Source organism: Macaca mulatta, chromosome 1 (assembly GCF_049350105.2).
Source record: "Macaca mulatta isolate MMU2019108-1 chromosome 1, T2T-MMU8v2.0, whole genome shotgun sequence".
Classification (NCBI taxonomy): Eukaryota; Metazoa; Chordata; class Mammalia; order Primates; family Cercopithecidae; genus Macaca; species Macaca mulatta.
In genome coordinates this window covers 214,076,059-214,093,552 of record NC_133406.1, presented here as the reverse complement: position 1 = coordinate 214,093,552, position 17,494 = coordinate 214,076,059, and the positions used below count along the sequence as shown (strand labels likewise).

Genomic DNA, 17,494 nt, shown 5'->3' with positions numbered 1-17,494 from the left:
AACTTGACTTCCGGACAGCGTCGGAAGCCGCGGGCCAAGGAGAGGAAGTCCCGCCCTCAGGGCGGGGACGTAGCTCGACGCCGAGGGGAGGGCAGCGCAGCCGCGTTTTTCTCGCGGGGAATGGGTCGAATGTGGGGTCTTTGCGGGAAAATCTCTCTCGGAATTTCCCTGACCTTCCTTCAGACTCGAATTAGAAAAGAAAGGGAGCTCCAGTAGTAAACGTCTTTATTCTTCCGTGACGTCGCACACCCAAGCCACTTCCCGCGGACTCTCTGCTGCAGTCCCACCTAGTGAGGCGGTGAAGGGCCCGCCCAAGGCCGGCTCTTCCAAGCTCACAAATCCTCTCCTCGTCCAGGTCCCTTCCCCCCCCTTTCTGGCCTTCGTCGGGACACCTTCAGAGTCCCCAAGGAAGGCTGTGCTGATAGCCTCACTCAATCCAGCTTTTCAAGATTCTGCAGGAGGCAAAGGGCAAGCCCAGAGACTAGGGTTAGAGACCAAAGACAATCGGTCGTTACCCCTGATATCCAAGGGGAGGGGACGGGAGGGGGCTTTTTGTAAAAATGCCCGAGGTAGAGAACCGGCAGGCAGGCAGGCTCAGAGCAAAGCACCCTGAACCAGCCACGAAGACTGCTGCTCTCAGACTCCTTTCTGCTTCAGTGGTAGATGAGGCCGGGGCAGAGGGTTCTCATCATGTAGCTATGAGATTCTGACCAATGAAGCCCCCAACCTGGTCAATCAGGCAATGAGGGGCTGTCTGAAGCACAACTGGAACCCCTCACAAAGGCCATGTCTGTCCGAAACTTCATGCTGGTGGGTGGCTGGCGGCGGAGCAGTGACTCCGTCTGGTCCTGGGGTAGAGGCTCATCATAGATGGTGGAGATGAGCCCCAGGCCATTTCTACGGGGCCTCTTCAGTTGCCCAAATGGCTGCAGCTTCTCTCCATGGTACCTGGATAAAAACGGGCTCTCAGTGAGAAGGGTGCTCTCAAATTCCAGTTAAAGGGGTTGGGAGAGGACGGGGAAGTAGCTACTACGTCTGGTTTGTCCAAAGACAGAGGCTTTAAATATGGGTCTTTGCTCTCCAGCCCTCTTATCTATCCATTGACAGTGCCAGTAAGAAGGGACCTCAGATAAAATTTTCATTCTGTCACTACAGACTTCCTAATAGTAACCATCAAATCCAAACTCCTCCAACAAAGGGTATGAATGATCTTGTTAAGCCTTAGGGCTCAGTCTTTAAAATTAAAAAAAAAAAAGCTTTATTTATTTATTTATTTTTGAGACGGGGTCTCACTGTCACCCAGGCTGGATTGTAATGGCGTGATCTCAGCTCACTGCAACCTCCACCTCCTGGGTTCAAGTGATTCTTCTGCCCCCAGAGTAGCTGGGACTACAGGCACATGCCACTATGCCCAGCTAATTTTTTTTTTTTTTTTTGAGACGGAGTCTCGCTCTGTCGCCCAGGCTGGAGTACAGTGGCCGGATCTCAACTCACTGCAAGCTCCGCCTCCCGGGTTTACACCATTCTCCTGCCTCAGCCTCCAGAGTAGCTGGGACTACAGGCGCCCGCCACCTCGCCCGGCTAGTTTTTTGTATTTTTTTAAGTAGAGACGGGGTTTCACTGTGTTAGCCAGGATGGTCTCGATCTCCTGACCTCATGATCTGCCCGTCATGGCCTCCCAAAGTGCTGGGGATTACAGGCTTGAGCCACCGCACCTGGCCTTTTTGTTTTGTTTTGTTTGAGACAGAGTCTTCCTCTGTTGCCCAGGCTAGAGTGCAGTGGTGTGATCTCGGCTCACTGCAACCTCCACCTCCTGGGTTCAAGCGACTCTCCTGCCTCAGCCTCCCGAGTAGCTGGGATTACAGGTGCCCACTACTGTGCCCAGCTACTTTTTTGTATTTTTAGTAGAGACAGGATTTCACCATCTTGACCAGGCTGGTCTCAAACTCCTGACCTCGTGATCCACCCGCCTCAGCATCCCAAAGTGCTGGGATTACAGGCGTGAGCCACCACGCCTGGCTAATTTTTGCATTTTTAGTAGAGACGGGGTTTCACCATGTTGGCCAGGCTGCTCTCCAACTCCTGACCTCAAATGATCCGCCCACCTCAGCCTCCCCAAAGTGTTGTGATTACAGGTGTGAGCCACCACGCCCGGGCTTTTTTTTTTTTTTTTTAATAGAGACAGTCTCACATGTTGCCCAGGCTGGTTTCAAACTGGGCTCAAGGAATCCTACTACTTCAGCCTCCCAAAGTGTTAGGATTACAGGCTTGAGCCACCGCACCTGGCCCAGATTCACTTTTTCCTCTTAACTCTGTTTTGAAGTTCATCCTGCAAGAGTACTCAGCACCCATGCCAAAACCAGTGGGAAGAGGGAAACCAGGGCATAGCTGAAAGGCTTGGGCCCCCAGGGAAATCCCTCAGCCACACTTACCCCAATCCACGCTTGCATCTGGGGTGTTGGCCATCACTATCCAGGGCCTCAGGCACCCCTGAACACCTGCTGCCCAGGCCCTGGCCCTCAGCCCAGCCCTGCCGCTCCATCACCTTCCGCCCAATGCCCTGCAAAGTGAAGGGATAAGATTCAAGAAATCGGGCTCCTGCTGGGAGCAGGCGGAATGGGGATGGAAGAAGGAAAAGAGAGGGGTCCATGGGATGGGCACAGTGCTCACTCACCTTGGTGTGGCGCTCAAAGGTGCCCACCTGGCGTTCGATCACAGAGCCATCTTCCTGCCCATCTCGGAGTCTCTGTTCCAGACGCATTTGGACAGAGTCTCGGGCATCCTTGTCTCCACCATCTGAGGAACCAGAGCTCAGTTTATGGAAGTGTCCCTCTCAAAGAAGGGGGAAGAATCAGGTTTCTAGGACCCCCTCATAAGATTGACTTATTCATTTTAATGGTGTTCTGTATCTCTCTCATTAGACTGGGAGCTCCCCAAGAGTAGGAACCATGGTTCTCCCCAATCATACAGATGAGAAGATTGTGGTACAGAAAAGTAACAGAGTCAACAAATGACAGAGAGAGGATTAGAACCCAGGTCTTCTCCCCTCCCCCACTTGGCTATTTCCCCCACCCAGGTCCTTTTCTCTTCTAAAATCTAAACCTTACTAGAGCCTGAGTTCCTGACCAGCCACCTACCAGGGCCTGACCATCAGACCCAGAGCCCCTGAGGGCTATCTGTCCCTCGTCCTCCTCCAAGAAAGGAAGGCTCTGTCCAAAACTAGCACTTAATGTACACAACCAAAGATGTTTTAAGAGGAACCCTCTCAGTGGGCTACCCCAAGGGAATGGTTCCCTGTCTCAGCCTTTGCTAGCTCTGGCAAAGTGTCACTGCAAGGCCAGGGCACCTGTTTCACCTCCCAGTATTGATATTCCTTGCCCAGTACCTCTGTCATAGTACACGCTCATGTCCACATCCCAGTCATCGGCTGTCTGTTCATCAAAATCTGCAGGGATAGAAAAGCATCCAACGGAGTGCAATAAGGACTCTCAGTTCTATTAAGAGGTAAACCTAGAGTTGTTTGGCTTTTTTGTTTTGTTTTGTTTTTTTGAGACGGAGTCTCGTTCTGTCGCCAGGCTGGACTGCAGTGGCGTGATCTTGGCTCACTGCAATCTCTGCCTCCCGGGTTCAAGCAATTCTCCTGCCTCAGCCTCCCAAGAAGCTGGGACTACAGGTGCGTGCTACCACACCCAGCTAATTTTTTTATTTTTTGTAGAGACAGGGTTTCACCATGTTGGCCAGGATGGTCTCGATCTTTTGACCTCATGATCTGCCCACCTCAGCCTCTCAAAGTGCTGGGATTACAGGCATGAGCCACCGTGCCCGGCGGGGCATTTGTTTATTTTAGAGAAGGTCTTACTCTGTCCCCCAGGCTGGAGTAAAGTAGTGGGTTCATAGCTCACTGCAACCTTGAACTCCTGGGCTCAAGTGATCCTCCTGCCTCAGTCTCTCGAGTAGTTCGGACTATAGGCATGAGCCACTGCACCCAGTTTGTTTGTATTTTAAGATCCTTCCTCTGGGAGGGTTAGTCAGAATTTGCAGGGGGCGGGGGGACATTTTCTCTCCATCTCACTGATCCCCACTCTTAAAAAGGATGATTGGTCTCTCATATACAATAAAGGTCAGCCTGTTCCCTAGCCTTTTGTTTGGGCTCACCACTAGGGAATCTACTGTGCAGAACAGGGAACCCCAAGAGAATGCAGCAGGGGTCACCCCTGCCTTTGCCTGGGTACCAGCATTACCTCCTTCTTCCTCCTGCCAGAACTGGGCATCGGTATAAAACACCAGGCCAGAGCCACCCTTCTCCCACTTGAGCTCAATCTCCTCTTCAAAGAGCTGTTCAGTGGTCCGCTCCTGCCCGGTCACGTCCTCATGCAGCGCTTCATGCCGTTCCCATTCCTCACCCCGGTCATCGTCCTAAAAGGCAGGGAGAAGTGATCTGCCTAAGCTTCCTGGCCTCATGCCCAGAGGGAGGGAAGCGCAGGGCACAGGAGGCATGTGTGGCAAGCCTCAGCCCCATTCCTTCGAATTTCTCCAAGAAGCAGCACATATTTGCCCCCCGACCAACACATGTCTCTAGCCCCTGATAATTCTCAACATAGTTTGCTCCTGTCCCCACAAGCCTCACTCAGCTCTGTGCTTTTGGCCATGTCTTTCCCTGCCTGAAATACCCACTTTCCTCTCCCACACCCTTCTCTTCTCCACTTGGTTAAATCCTCCTCGTCCCTCAAGTCCTACAGCCTACATGAAGCCCCCCGAACTTAGGCCCACAGCTCTCCCACCAGTCTCTGAACTCTCAATGCTAATCAGTACACACTGGTTAGGCCTTTTTATGTGACATCACAAAGAAAGAATGGACAAGAACGCTTATTGTCTCTGGTGTGTCAGGCCCTTCCCATAGCTTAGCTCCTTTAATCATCACAACAACCCTGTGAGATAAGTACCATTATTCCCATTCTACAGATGACAAAACCTAGGTTCGGGGGAGTAAAAAGTTATTTGTTCAAAAGAGTACACTGAGGGAGCAGCAGAGCCAGTAATGCAAACCCAGGTGGCCACATCCAGTTGCAGTATCTCCAGATGCTGGTTCTTTCTTTTCAGGGAGATTTTAGGCTCTTTGAGGGCAGGAAATGGGTCTTAGAATGCCTTCGGAATCCTACACTAGCCCTTGGCTTGACTGGATTTGTGGAATGACAGAATGATTCCTGGCTTGAAATCCTGCAGGCCTTCAAGTGCTGAAGAAAAGTCAGGATGGGGCCAGATGCAGTGGCTCACGCCTGTAATCCCAGCACTTTGTGAGGCCAAGGTGGGAGGATCCCTTGAGCTCAGGGGTTCAAGACCAGTTTAGGCAACAAGACAAAACCCTATCTCTACAAAAAATACAAAAATTAGCCAAGTGTGGTGATGTGTGAGTGTAGTCCTAGCTACTGGGGAAGTTGAGGTGAGAGGATGGCTTGAGCCCAGGGAGTTGGAGGCTGCAGAGAGCCGAGATTACACCACTGCACTCCAGCCAGGGCAACAGAACCACAGCCTGCTTCACACAAAAAAAAAAAAAAAAAAAAAAAAGGAAGGAAGGGGAGAGAAGAGCGGAGGGAGGGGAAGTCAGAATGGTACCACACTAAGGATGTGGTCCGGATATCTTAGCAATTTTGGCTGGGAGCTTTTTTGTTTGTTTGTTTTTTTGAGACGGAGTCTTGCTCTGTCACCCAGGCTGGAGTGCAGTGGCCAGATCTCAGCTCACTGCAAGCTCCGCCTCCCGGGTTTACACCATTCTCCTGCCTCAGCCTCTCGAGTAGCTGGGACTACAGGCGCCCGTCACCTCGCCCGGCTAGTTTTTTGTATTTTTTAGTAGAGACGGGGTTTCACCATGTTAGCCAGGATGGTCTCGATCTCCTAACCTCGTGATCCGCCCGTCTCGGCCTCCCAAAGTGCTGGGATTACAGGCGTGAGCCACCACACCCAGCTGGCCGGAAGCTTTGAAACATGGGTGAATTACTTTTTACCCAGGGTACACATTTTTTAAAAAGTTTTCCCAACAAATCACACCTTACTGATTTTTTTTTTTTTTTTTTCTGAGACGGAGTCTTGCTCTGTCGCCCAGGCTGGGGTGCAGTGGCCGGATCTCAGCTCACTGCAAGCTCCGCCTCCCGGGTTTACGCCATTCTCCTGCCTCAGCCTCCTGAGTAGCTGGGACTACAGGCGCCCGCCACCTCGCCCGGCTAGTTTTTTGTATTTTTTAGTAGAGGCGGGGTTTCACCGTGTTAGCCAGGATGGTCTCGATCTCCTGACCTCGTGATCCGCCCGTTTCGGCCTCCCAAAGTGCTGGGATTACAGGCTTGAGCCACCACGCCCGGCCCACCTTCCTGATTTTATGGATGTGCAACCAAGTCTGGGGAAAGGAACCAAAGAAATGTCTATGTCACTAATGAAGTGAAAGTGGAGGCTACTGTTCAGTCTGCTGCCTCGAGGTCCAAAAATAGAGACGACTGTTCAGCCACATCATGACAGCACGCAGAGGTTAAGGAAGAAGCAAGAACTGGGCTCACATCCTAGCTTGACCTCTATTTCCTGAGATGATCTTAGACAAGTCACTGCACATGTCTTGGTCAGCACATTTTCATCGCTGAAAATGAATTCGCCTTATCTGGTCTTTCACATGGAAATTTTTTTTTTTTTTCTCAGCTCACTGCAACCCCTACCTCCCGGGTTCAAATGATTCCATGCCCAGCTGGAAATAATTTTTAAAAGAGAAAAAATGGGCCGGGCGCGGTGGCTCAAGCCTGTAATCCCAGCACTTTGGGAGGCTGAGACGGGTGGATCACGAGGTCAGGAGATTGAGACCATCCTGGCTAACACGGTGAAACCCCGTCTCTACTAAAAATACAAAAAACTAGCCGGGCAAGGTGGCGGGCGCCTGTAGTCCCAGCTACTCAGGAGACTGAGGCAGGAGAATGGCGTGAACCCGGGAGGCGGAGCTTGCAGTGAGCTGAGATCCGGCCACTGTACTCCAGCCTGGGCGACAGAGCGAGACTCCATCTCAAAAAAAAAAAAAGAGAAAAAATGGGCCTGGCGCAGTGGGTCATGCCTGTGATCCCAGCACTTAGGGAGGCCAAGGCAGGTGGGTCACGAGGTCAGGAGATCGAGACTCTCCTGGTTAACATGGTGAAACCCCGTCTCTACTAAAAATACAAAAACAAAAACTAGCCGGGCTTGGTGGCACAAGCCTGTAGTCCCAGCTTACTCGGGAGGCTGAGGCAGGAGAATCACTTAAACCCCAGAAGGTGGAGGTTGCAGTGAGCCGAGATCGCACCACTTCACTCCAGCCTGGGTGACACAGCGAGACTCGGTCTCAAAACAAAGAAAAAATGAATAAAAAGGAACCATCCTGGCTGGGGGCGGTGGCTCACACCTATAATCCCAGCACTTTGGGAGGCTGAGGAAGGCAGATCACGAGGTCAGGAGATCGAGACCATCCTGGCTGACATGGTGAAACCCCGTCTCTACTAAAAATACAAAAAATTAGCCAGGCGTGGTGGCGGGCACCTGTCGTCCCAGCTACTCGGGAGGCTGAGGCAGGAGAATGGCGTGAACCCAGGAGGCGGAGCTTGCAGTGAGCTGAGATCGCACCACTGCACTCCAGCCTGGACAAGAGAGTGAGGTTCCGTCTCAAAAAAAAAAAAAAAAAAAAAAAAGGAACCACCCTTATATATCCCTTCCAAGGGAATGAAAAATAAGACCCACTTATAAATATTCTGGTAAAAGCTCTGGACCATCTCCCTAGAGAAATACAGAAACACACATGCAAATGTAGTTTTACATTCCTTCTCAGACTCCTTGGAACCCTCCTGAGGACCCCAGGTTAATAACCCTTGTAACAGGCCAGGCGCAGTGGCTCATGCCTGTAATCCCAGCACTTTGGGAGGCCGAGGTGGGTGGATCACAAGGTCAGGAGATTGAGACCATCCTGGCTAACACGGTGAAACTCCGTCTCTACTAAAAATATTAAAAAAATTAGCCGGCCGTGGTGGTGGGTGCCTGTAGTCCCAGCTACTCGGGAGGCTGAGGCAGGAGAATGGCTTGAACCCGGGAGGCGGAGCTTGCCGTGAGCAGAGACTGCACCACGACCGCACCCTTGTAACGGACAATTGAAAAGTGGTATTATTAATGCCTTTGGCCTCTTTCAGCTGCCAGCAGAACAGGGTAGCACACTGTACTCACGTCATCTGAGTGAGACTCTTCTTCCTCTTCCTTCCTTGCTTCTTCCTCAGGCTCTCCACAGGGGCTGGCTGGTATATCTGCCAGGCAGGTTCCCTGGGGTATTTCCTCACCCTCTGCTGTATACACAAGCTCTTCCTGCTCCACAGTCTCTGCGTCCTCATACTCAAAAGGCACATTGCCGTAGCGCCGGGAGGAACCTGTCTTGGGGAACTGGAGCTGCAGCTGGGTGATGATCCGAGGGGGTAGGCGGCAGGCCCGGATCAACTCCAAAAAGACCCGCAGGGGAGTCCCCACATTCCCATTGGGCATCAGCACCGGTGGGTTCAGCTCTGGCAGCTGCTTCAGGTCAGCCAGGGTGAAGGCTTCATTCTCAGCCTTCCGACTCTGCATTTCCTTCCGGGTCTTAAAGGAAAAGGAGCCCAAACCTTGGGAAGGAGGGAGAATAGATCTTGAAACCCAGAAGCCTCCAGCAACACTTGAGCCAGAAATTGGCCAATGTTTAAATCTATTAGCCTTTCCCTAGTAAACAGACTTAGACAAAATAAAAATAAATAAATCCAGGCTGACACAGTGGCTCACGCTTGTGATCCCAGCACTTTGGGAGGCTGAGGCAGGAGGATTGCTTGAACTCAGGAGTTCAAGACCAGCCTGGGCAACATGGTGAGACCCTTATCTCTACAAAAAATAAAAAAGTTAGCTGGGAGTGGTGGTGCACCCTGTGATCCCAGCTCCTTGGGAGGCTCAGGCAGGAGGACTGCTTGAGCCTGGGAAGTGAGGCTGTAGTGAGCCGAGACTGCACCACTGCACTCCATCTCGGGTGACAGAGTACCCTGTCTCAAAAATAAATAAATAATAAAATAAATCCATTAGCCTAATGCTGTTCCTCCCTCTCAAACTTCTCCAGGCCTTTTCATCTCTCCTCAAGCAGAACTACAGAACTACCTAGTAGTTTCATGTCATTTCTCATCACCTTGGCTAGGCATACAAGTTTCTTCCAGCTCTCGCTCCTGAAGCCTTTTTTTTGTTTCTTTCTTTTTTTTTTTTTTTGAGACAGATTCTCACTCTGTCACCCAGACTGGAGTATGCAGTTGTGCAATCTCAGCTCACGGCAACCTCCACCTCCCGGGTTCAAGTGATTCTCGTGTTTCAGCCTCCCGAGTAGCTGGGATTACAGGCATGTGCCACCATGCCTGGCTGATTTTTGTATTTCTAGTACAGACAGGGTTATGCCATGTTGTCCAGGCTGGTCGTGGCCTCAAGCAATCCACCCATCTGATGACCTTTTGATTCTCAACTGTCACCAACTCCCACCTCCTGCATGTCTTCATACCATGTGCTTCAGCCACACCAAACAATTTTTCTCCTAATTTCTTTTTTTCCTCCTTCTTCTTCTTCTTTTTTTTTTTTTTTTTTTTTTGAGACGGGGTCTCGTTCTGTCACTCAGGCTGGAGTACAGTGGCACAATCTTGACTCACTGCAACCTCCACTTCCTGGGCTCAAACGATCCCCCCACCTCAACCTCGCAAGTAGTTGGGACTACAGGCATGCGCCACCACAACTGGTTAATTTGTATTTTTGGTAGAGATGGAGTTTCACCATGTTGCCCAGGCTGGTATTGAACTCCTGAGCTCAAGAGATCCGCCTACACACCTCCCAAAGTGCTGGGATTACAGGCACCAGCCACTGCAACCCGGCCCACAATGAACAATTTAGCATGCCCTGAAAGTTTCACGGACTTTCAAATCTTTGCAAATGCCATTTACCTTGAAACCCAGAAACACCATTCTCTCCTATTAACTCCTATTTATTTTTCAAGACCCAGATGGAAAGTCACATTTCATGATAAGTCTAGGAAGTCAGTTTCTCCCTTCTCTGTCATCTCACAGCACTTAGTGATAAACAGTACAGGCTCTGGAACAGACGCCTAGGTTTGTTGTAGCCCTGACACTAACTCTGTAACCTCAGGCAAGTCACATAACTTCGCTTCCCTCAGTTTCTTCACCTATAAAATGGGAGAAACAATAGCTCCTATCTCATAGGACTGTTGTGAGGGGTAAGAAAACAAAAGGCTTAGAACAGTGCCTACTAAATACACAGAGTGCTCAGCGAATGCTAACAATTAGAATGACATCTCTGTGGCAATTACCTTTTTCCAAATCTCTTCCTTTGTGGATTCTGAGCACACACTATGTGCAACTGTTCTCTGCATACCCAGCTAGTCACACTAGCTCTAGCAATAGAAGCATCTGTTGAATGTGTGAACTGGAGGGCTCTGACACTGTCCTGTATCCCCATCAGACTGATTTCCCATAAAAGTGGGAGCTGTCTAGAGAAAAGATTGTCTCAGACTGGATTTCCTTTTTTCCTTCTGTGTTAGTGCAAAATCAACCCCTTGGATAGAGAAGGGGTCTCAGAAGAGACCTAACAAAATGAAAGCTCTTCCGAATAAGCCTCTCCGGTTTATTTTTCTCCATGCATTGAACTAACTCCCTGCAAGTTGAGCCTGAAGCTGTCTAGAATATGACCTCAACTCCTAGAGTCCTAACCAGATGCCTGACTTATCCTCACCACTCTTCTGACAAGGTGCCTCTGTTCCAGGCCCGTAGGCCCAGTCTACTAACTTTCTCACTCTTACCTGATGCCTCCGTAGGTAGCCGAAGTCTGCGGATGAGACAGCGACCCGGTAGCCAAGTCCCGTGAGAATCCAGCCACCGGCGGCCCGAGTACATGCGAAGAAGCCTCTGAGCTTGAGCCAACCCCCTTACCGAGATGACGCAGCAGCAGGTGCGGGTCTGGATCGGAGCAGAGTCTCGAGTGGAGAGAGGCCGGACATCGGTGGCCGAAGTCTGGGCGAGAAGCTGGCCCCCAGCGGCTGGGCCCGTAGGAGTTAGGGCAGAGTTAGGAGCGGCCTGCGGAGGGGCCCGCTCAGGCCGATGCCGGTAGTGGAAACAGAGGAAGCCACCGCCGCGCTCTTCTCGGAACTGGCTAAAGTAGCTCCGTAAATGGGCCGAGCGCAACACGGAGGGGATACCGCTCACTACCAGGTAAACTGTCGCTTCCTCCTCCGCCTCGCCGGGCACCGCCATGTTGGATTGTCACATGATCTGCTGGAACCAAGTCTCAAGTCTCGCGAAAACACCGCGAGCAACGCTCCAGCGTCTGCGTTGCGAGATGTGAAAATTCTAACTAGTCCGTTGGTGTTGGGGTTGTGGAATCTGGAGCCGGAAGATCCGAAGTCTTCTGTGTTCCTTTCCCACAGAGGGAAGCTGGCGATGATGGAAAAACTCACCTGGAAAATGGGGTCATAGAGTTCTTTCATAAAGCTCTAATGAGTACCAAATAAGAAGCCTGCGGGAGGGGTCATTTTTGAGGTATTTAGTTGTGAATCTTGCACACCTAATCTCAGCCTTCCTCAGTTCTGAACCTTTAGTCGTTCTTCCATTTATTTTTCCAAAATGTGTTGATGAACTCCCACAAATCGGTAAGAAAAAGATAACCCAGTAGAAAAATGTGCCACAGATATTTCACAAAAGAGGAAACACGCAGGTCCAATTTACAATGAAAGTGCTATGAGTTGCTAGAGGCTTACGTTAAAGAAAAGATGCGCAACTCAGTAATAACGGAAATGCAGCGAGACCCACTTTGCATCCACCACTTTGGCAAACTTTAAAACCTTCGAATCGATGGCAACATGGTGGAACTGGAGCTCTCATACACTGTTGTTGGAAATGTAAGTTGATACAACCACTTTGGAAAACAGTTGACTTTATCTAGTAAAAGCGAAGTTGCTACACAGCATTTGACTCAACACTTGTAGGTAATATTTTATTTATTTTTGAGTTGGGGTCTCTGTCGCCCAGGCTGGGACGACAGATGTGCTGGGACCACAGATGCACCCCACTATGCCTGGGTTTTTTTTTTTTTTTTTTTCTGAGATGGAGTCTCGCTCTCTCACCCAGGCTGGAGTGCAGTGGTGCGATCTCAGCTCACTGCAAGCTCCGCCTCCCAGGTTCATGCCATTCTCCTGCTTCAGCCTCCCGAGTAGCTGGGACTATAGGTGCCCGCCACCACGACCGGCTAATTTTTTGTATTTTTAGTAGAGACGGGGTTTCACTGTGTTAGCCAGGATGGTCTCGATCTCCTGACCTCGTGATCCGCCTACCTCAGCCTCCCAAAGTGCTGGGATTACAGGCGTGAGCCACCGCGCCCGGCCGAATTTTTAAAACTATTTGTAGAGACGGGGTCTCACTACGTTGCCCAGGCTGGTATTGAACTCCAGTGCTCAAGCGATCCACTGGCCTCAGCTTTCCAAAGTGTTAGGATTACAGGGGTGAGCCACGGTGCCCCGCTTTTTGTTTTTGTTTTGTTTTGTTTTGTTTTGTTTTGTTTAAGATGGAGTCTCACTCTGTCATCCAGGCTGGAGTGCAATGGTGCGATCACGGCTTACTGCAACCTCCGCCTCCTGGGTTCAAGCAATTCTCCTGACTCAGCCTCCCAAGTAGCTGGGACTACAGGTGCGTGCATCACCACGCCTGGCTAATTTTTGTATTTTTAGTAGAGACGGGGTTTCACCATACTGGTCAGGCTGGTCTCAAACCCCTGACTTAAGATGATCCACCCGCCTTGGCCTCCCAAAGTACTGGGGTTACAGATGTGAGCCACCGCACCCGACCCTCTTTGTCCGTTTTTTTAATTGGGTTATTCGATTACTATTGATTCATTGATTCATAATTCAGACAAAGTCTAACATTATACTGGGCGATAGGAGGAACCTATACATTGAGAGACCTCAAACAAAAACAAAAAATAAAGGGCTGAGCGCAGGGGCTTACGCCTATAATCCCAGCACTTTGGCAAACCAGCGTAGGAGGATACCTTGAGCCTAGGAGTTTGAGACCAGCCTGGCCAAGTTGGCAAGACCCTTGTCTAAACAGAAAAGAAATTACTGCACATGTTTATCGGAAGACTTATTGATAATGTTGACTTTTACCCAAGCCCTGTGATCCTGGAACACTAAAGCTTAAGAAATGCCTCCCCACTGTTTTGTGTTCTGGAACACAGCATACTGCAAAAAAACATCCTTCCTCAAGTGAGTTAGATAAGACCAGTATATGCCCCTCTGGTTCACCAATGACAAAGCCAGACACAGACTCCAAATTCCAAATCTCCTCGTGAAAGCTTTGAGGAACTTCTTCTCCCCACTGATCAGTTGGAACAAACTTTGGTTAAAATTTCTCTTCTTCCCCCTGGTTCCTGAACTTTGGCTTACCCTCAGCTTGAGCCAGCACACATCTCCTCCTTAACAGCCCCTCTTGAGAATAGGCTGGCTTCAGGGTAAAGCATCACCTGATCTACTGTCCCATCTTGCCACTCCTGATCATCCCACTTCCTCCCTGTTTACTGCCCTGTTTACTCCTCCCTATGAGAGAAGAACCCTTTTTGCCTAACCCTTGAGTCACTTGCAGATATTATGGTCAGAGGGTCCTCCCTGCTGCAATATTCTTCCTCCCCCTATTGCAGTAGTTCCTTTCTTCCCTTGCAATAATCCTTTCTCTTTTTTTTCTTTTTTTTGAGACGGAGTCTCGCTCTGTCGCCCAGGCTGGAGTGCAGTGGCCAGATCTCAGCTCACTGCAAGCTCCGCCTCCCGGGTTTACATTCTCCTGCCTCAGCCTCCCGAGTAGCTGGGACTACAGACGCCCGCCACTTCGCTCGGCTAATTTTTTGTATTTTTTAGTAGAGACGGGGTTTCGCTGTGTTAGCCAGGATGGTCTCGATCTCCTGACCTCGTGATCCGCCCGTCTCGGCCTCCCAAAGTGCTGGGATTACAGGCTTGAGCCACCGCGCCCGGCTCTGCAATAATCCTTTCAAATAAAATCTCTCCTGGCGGGGTGTGGTAACTCACACTTGTAATCTTAGCACATCGGGAGATTGAGGTGAGAGGATCACTTGAGCCCAAGAGAGCAAGGCTACAGTGAGCCATGATTGTACCATGCACTCCAACCTGGGCAGCAGAATGATAATCTGTCTCAAAAAAAAAAAAAATTATAATGACTGGGCGCAGTGGCTAATGCCTGTAATCCCAGCACTTTGGGAGGCCAAGGTGGGTGGGATTACATACAGGCATGTAATCCCAAGTGATCTGCTGGGGCGGGCAGATCACTTGAGGTCCGGAGTTCGAGGCCAGCCTGGCCAACATGGTGAAATCCCCATCTCTACTAAAAATACAAAAATTAGCCAGGCATGCTGGCATGAGCCTGTAATCCCAGCTCCTCAGGGAAGCTGAGGCACGAGAATTGCTTGAACCCAGGAGGCGGAAGTTGCAGACGGCCGAGATCACACCACTACACGCTCCATCCTGGGCAACAGAGCGAGATTCTGTCTCAAAAAAAAAAAATTATTATAATAAAATCTCTCCTTACCAAGTCTGGATTTGTTTTTATTTCACAGTATATATAAATATTCATAGCTGCAGTCCTTATAAATGCAAAAAGCTGGCTTTTTGTGCTAATAACTTCAGGCAAAGCCAGTTAGAAAACAGAGAATTGTTTTATTTATGCAAAGTTCCAAAAATGCAAACTAAAAACTATTCTTAGGGCTACATAAATGAATATACTTTAAAATCAGAAAGAAAAGCAAATAAATTATTAACATAAAATCCAAGGTAGTTGTTACCTTTGGAGGGAAATGATAGATTTAGAAAGGGACTTCAAAGTTAATGGTAATAATGACCTATGAAACAATAATAGAGTTCATTCTACTGTTATTCTTTATACTTTACACATATTTATGAACATTGTTTTACTCAATATTTAAAATGTAAAAATGTTAAAAGTGAAAATAACTCATTTCAGAAAGCAATAGTTACCGTGTGATAGCAAATATACAACTATATGATGAATTTTAAAAATTGAAAAACATGGCTAGGCATAGTGGCTCACACTTATAATCCCATCACTCTGAGAGGCCGAACGAAGCAGAAGGATCGCTTGAGGCCAGGAGTTGGAGACCAGCCTGGGCAACATAGTAAGACCCTGTCTCTACAAAAACTAATAAAAATAAAAAATTTAAAACGTCTTCTAATGAGTGGGAAATTGTAGCTAGGACAATTATATCTAGGTTTAAACCCACATCATATCTGGATTTTATTTATTTTTTATTTTATTACATACTTTTTTTTTTTTGTCACCCAGGCTGGAGTGCATGCAGTGATGCAATCTGGCTTACTGCAATCTCCATCTGCCAGGTTCAGGCCATTCTCTTGCCTCTGCTTCCTAAGTAGCTGGGACTACAGGCCAGCACCACACCCAGCTAATTTTTGTATTTTTACTAAAGACGGGGTTTCACCATGTTGGCCAGGCTGGTCTCGAACTCCTGACCTCAGGTGATCCGTCCACCTCGGCCTCCCAAAGTGCTGGGATTACAGGTGCAAGTGACTGAGCCTGGCCTATTATTGTATGATATTTTAACATTATATAATATTTTATTAGTTTTACGTGTATGTGGGGATCTTCACAAGAGAGTGAAGTCTGAAGAACTGGTCAAAACAAGATGTTGCCCAGGCTGGAGTGCAATGGCGCAATCTCAGCTCACTGCAACCTCTGCCTCCTGGGTTCAAGCGATTCTCCTGCCTCAGCTTCCCGAGTAGCTGGGATTACAAGAGCCTGCCAACATGCCCGGCTAATTTTTGTATTTTTAGTAGAGACAGGGTTTCACCATGCTGGCCAGGCTGGTCTCGAACTCTGGACCTCAGGTGATCCTCCCGCCTCGGCCTCCCCAAGTCCTGGGATTACAGGCATGAGCCACAGTGCCCAACTACAACATGCTTTTATACTTTTTAGACAACAATAAATTTGAGAAGTCACAGGACAAGGGATATCTAGCTAGGGGCAGTAGATTTCTAGGTGAGTGATGAGGAGATATTTGAGGTGGAACCAGTGGAAGATAAGGGTTACCTTGGAAAGTATATTTATTCAGGTCCGTTGCAGCCCCGAGTTCCCAGTCTCTGGTAATCAGGGCTATTTTTTTGCCCTGGTATAGAGAGGATATCCCTCACAGAGGAATCTTGATGGCTTGCTGCATGTGGGAAGAGGCAGGTCAGTTCGCCCTTTCTGAAACTACAATTTCTCCAAGGTTTCCAACTCAAAATGATCAAGATGCCAATTTGGCACATTGGCATGTCCTTCACTCCTTGAGTTTCTTCGTCTATAAAATGGATGGAGGCCGGGTGTGGTGGCTTACGCCTGTAATCTCAGCACTTTGGGAGGCGGAGGCGGGCAGATCACCTGAGGTCGGGACTTTGAGACCAGCCTGGCCAACATGGTGAAACCCCTTCTCTACTAAAAAATACAAAAAAGGCTGGGCGTGGTAGCTCATGCCTACAATCCCAGCACTTTGGGAGGGCGAGGCGGGCGGTTCACCTGAGGTTGGAAGTTCGAGAGCAGCCTGACCAAATGTAGAAACCCCGTCTCTACTAAAAATACACAATTAGCTGAGCGTGGTGGCGCACGCCTGTAATCCCAGCTACTTGGGAGGCTGAGGCACGAGAACTGCTTGAACCCAGGAGGTGGAGGTTGCAGTGAGCCGAGATCGCATCACTGAACTCTACCCTGGGCAACAGAGTGAGACTCTGTCTCAAAAAGAAAGATAAAACGGATGGAGATAATGATAGTACTTCCAGCACAGAGTTGTGAGAATGAAATACCATAATCCAGGAAATGTGTTTAGAGCACAAATGTTATGTGGTTATAGTTTAGTAGCTACCCAGAGTAAGCAGCCATAGCCTGGGGTTTCTTCTGGTCATACCCTGCCAGGAAGAGGAGGTCTCCTTTGTTAACTCTGACTCCCCTGAGATCTTAGCATTGTCGCCTCCATCGGTTTCATTGATACTTCCTTTCTGTGCTGTCTTGTTCTGTGAGGTGGTCCCTGTCATCTCTCCAGGCCCATTTCCTGCTACCCTGGGCCCCACACATCACTTGCAGTTAGCTAAGCACCCCTTACTCTCTGACATCTCTGTGCCTTTGCATATATCTGTTTGGAATGTCCATCCCTTGGGTTGCCTAGCAAAACCCTATTTGTTCTCTTTAGCTCAAACCAGTCACCACTTGGGTGAAGCATTTTTCCCACCTTGAGGCAGATTTAATCTGTCCTGTTGCCTGTTGTCTGTACCCCTATCACAGCTCAGATCACTCTGCATTACAATTACTTATGTGTCTTCCTCTGCCACAGACAAGGTGTTTCATGAGAGTAAGAAATGTATCTTATTTATTCTGTGCCCCCT

The 17,494-nt window shown here is 49.2% G+C and overlaps 1 protein-coding gene and 1 long non-coding RNA gene across 2 annotated transcripts; one reads left to right on the top strand and one right to left on the bottom strand.

Annotated features, from left to right (window-relative positions):
* Positions 1–208: 208 nt before the first annotated feature.
* GPATCH3 (G-patch domain containing 3) lies at positions 209–11,323 on the bottom strand. The gene is made up of 7 exons (XM_001110411.5): positions 10,853–11,323; positions 8,218–8,642; positions 4,242–4,416; positions 3,386–3,445; positions 2,675–2,796; positions 2,433–2,560; positions 209–948 (listed from the first exon to the last, which is right to left on the bottom strand). Exons 1-7 carry the CDS (start codon positions 11,301–11,303, stop codon positions 732–734), a joined length of 1,578 nt encoding a protein of 525 aa, XP_001110411.1. The 5' UTR covers positions 11,304–11,323; the 3' UTR covers positions 209–731.
* LOC144335133 (uncharacterized) lies at positions 7,611–11,317 on the top strand. Its single transcript, XR_013405595.1, has 2 exons — positions 7,611–8,045; positions 9,460–11,317. It is a non-coding gene; the product is annotated as an uncharacterized LOC144335133 (long non-coding RNA).
* Positions 11,324–17,494: the final 6,171 nt, after the last annotated feature.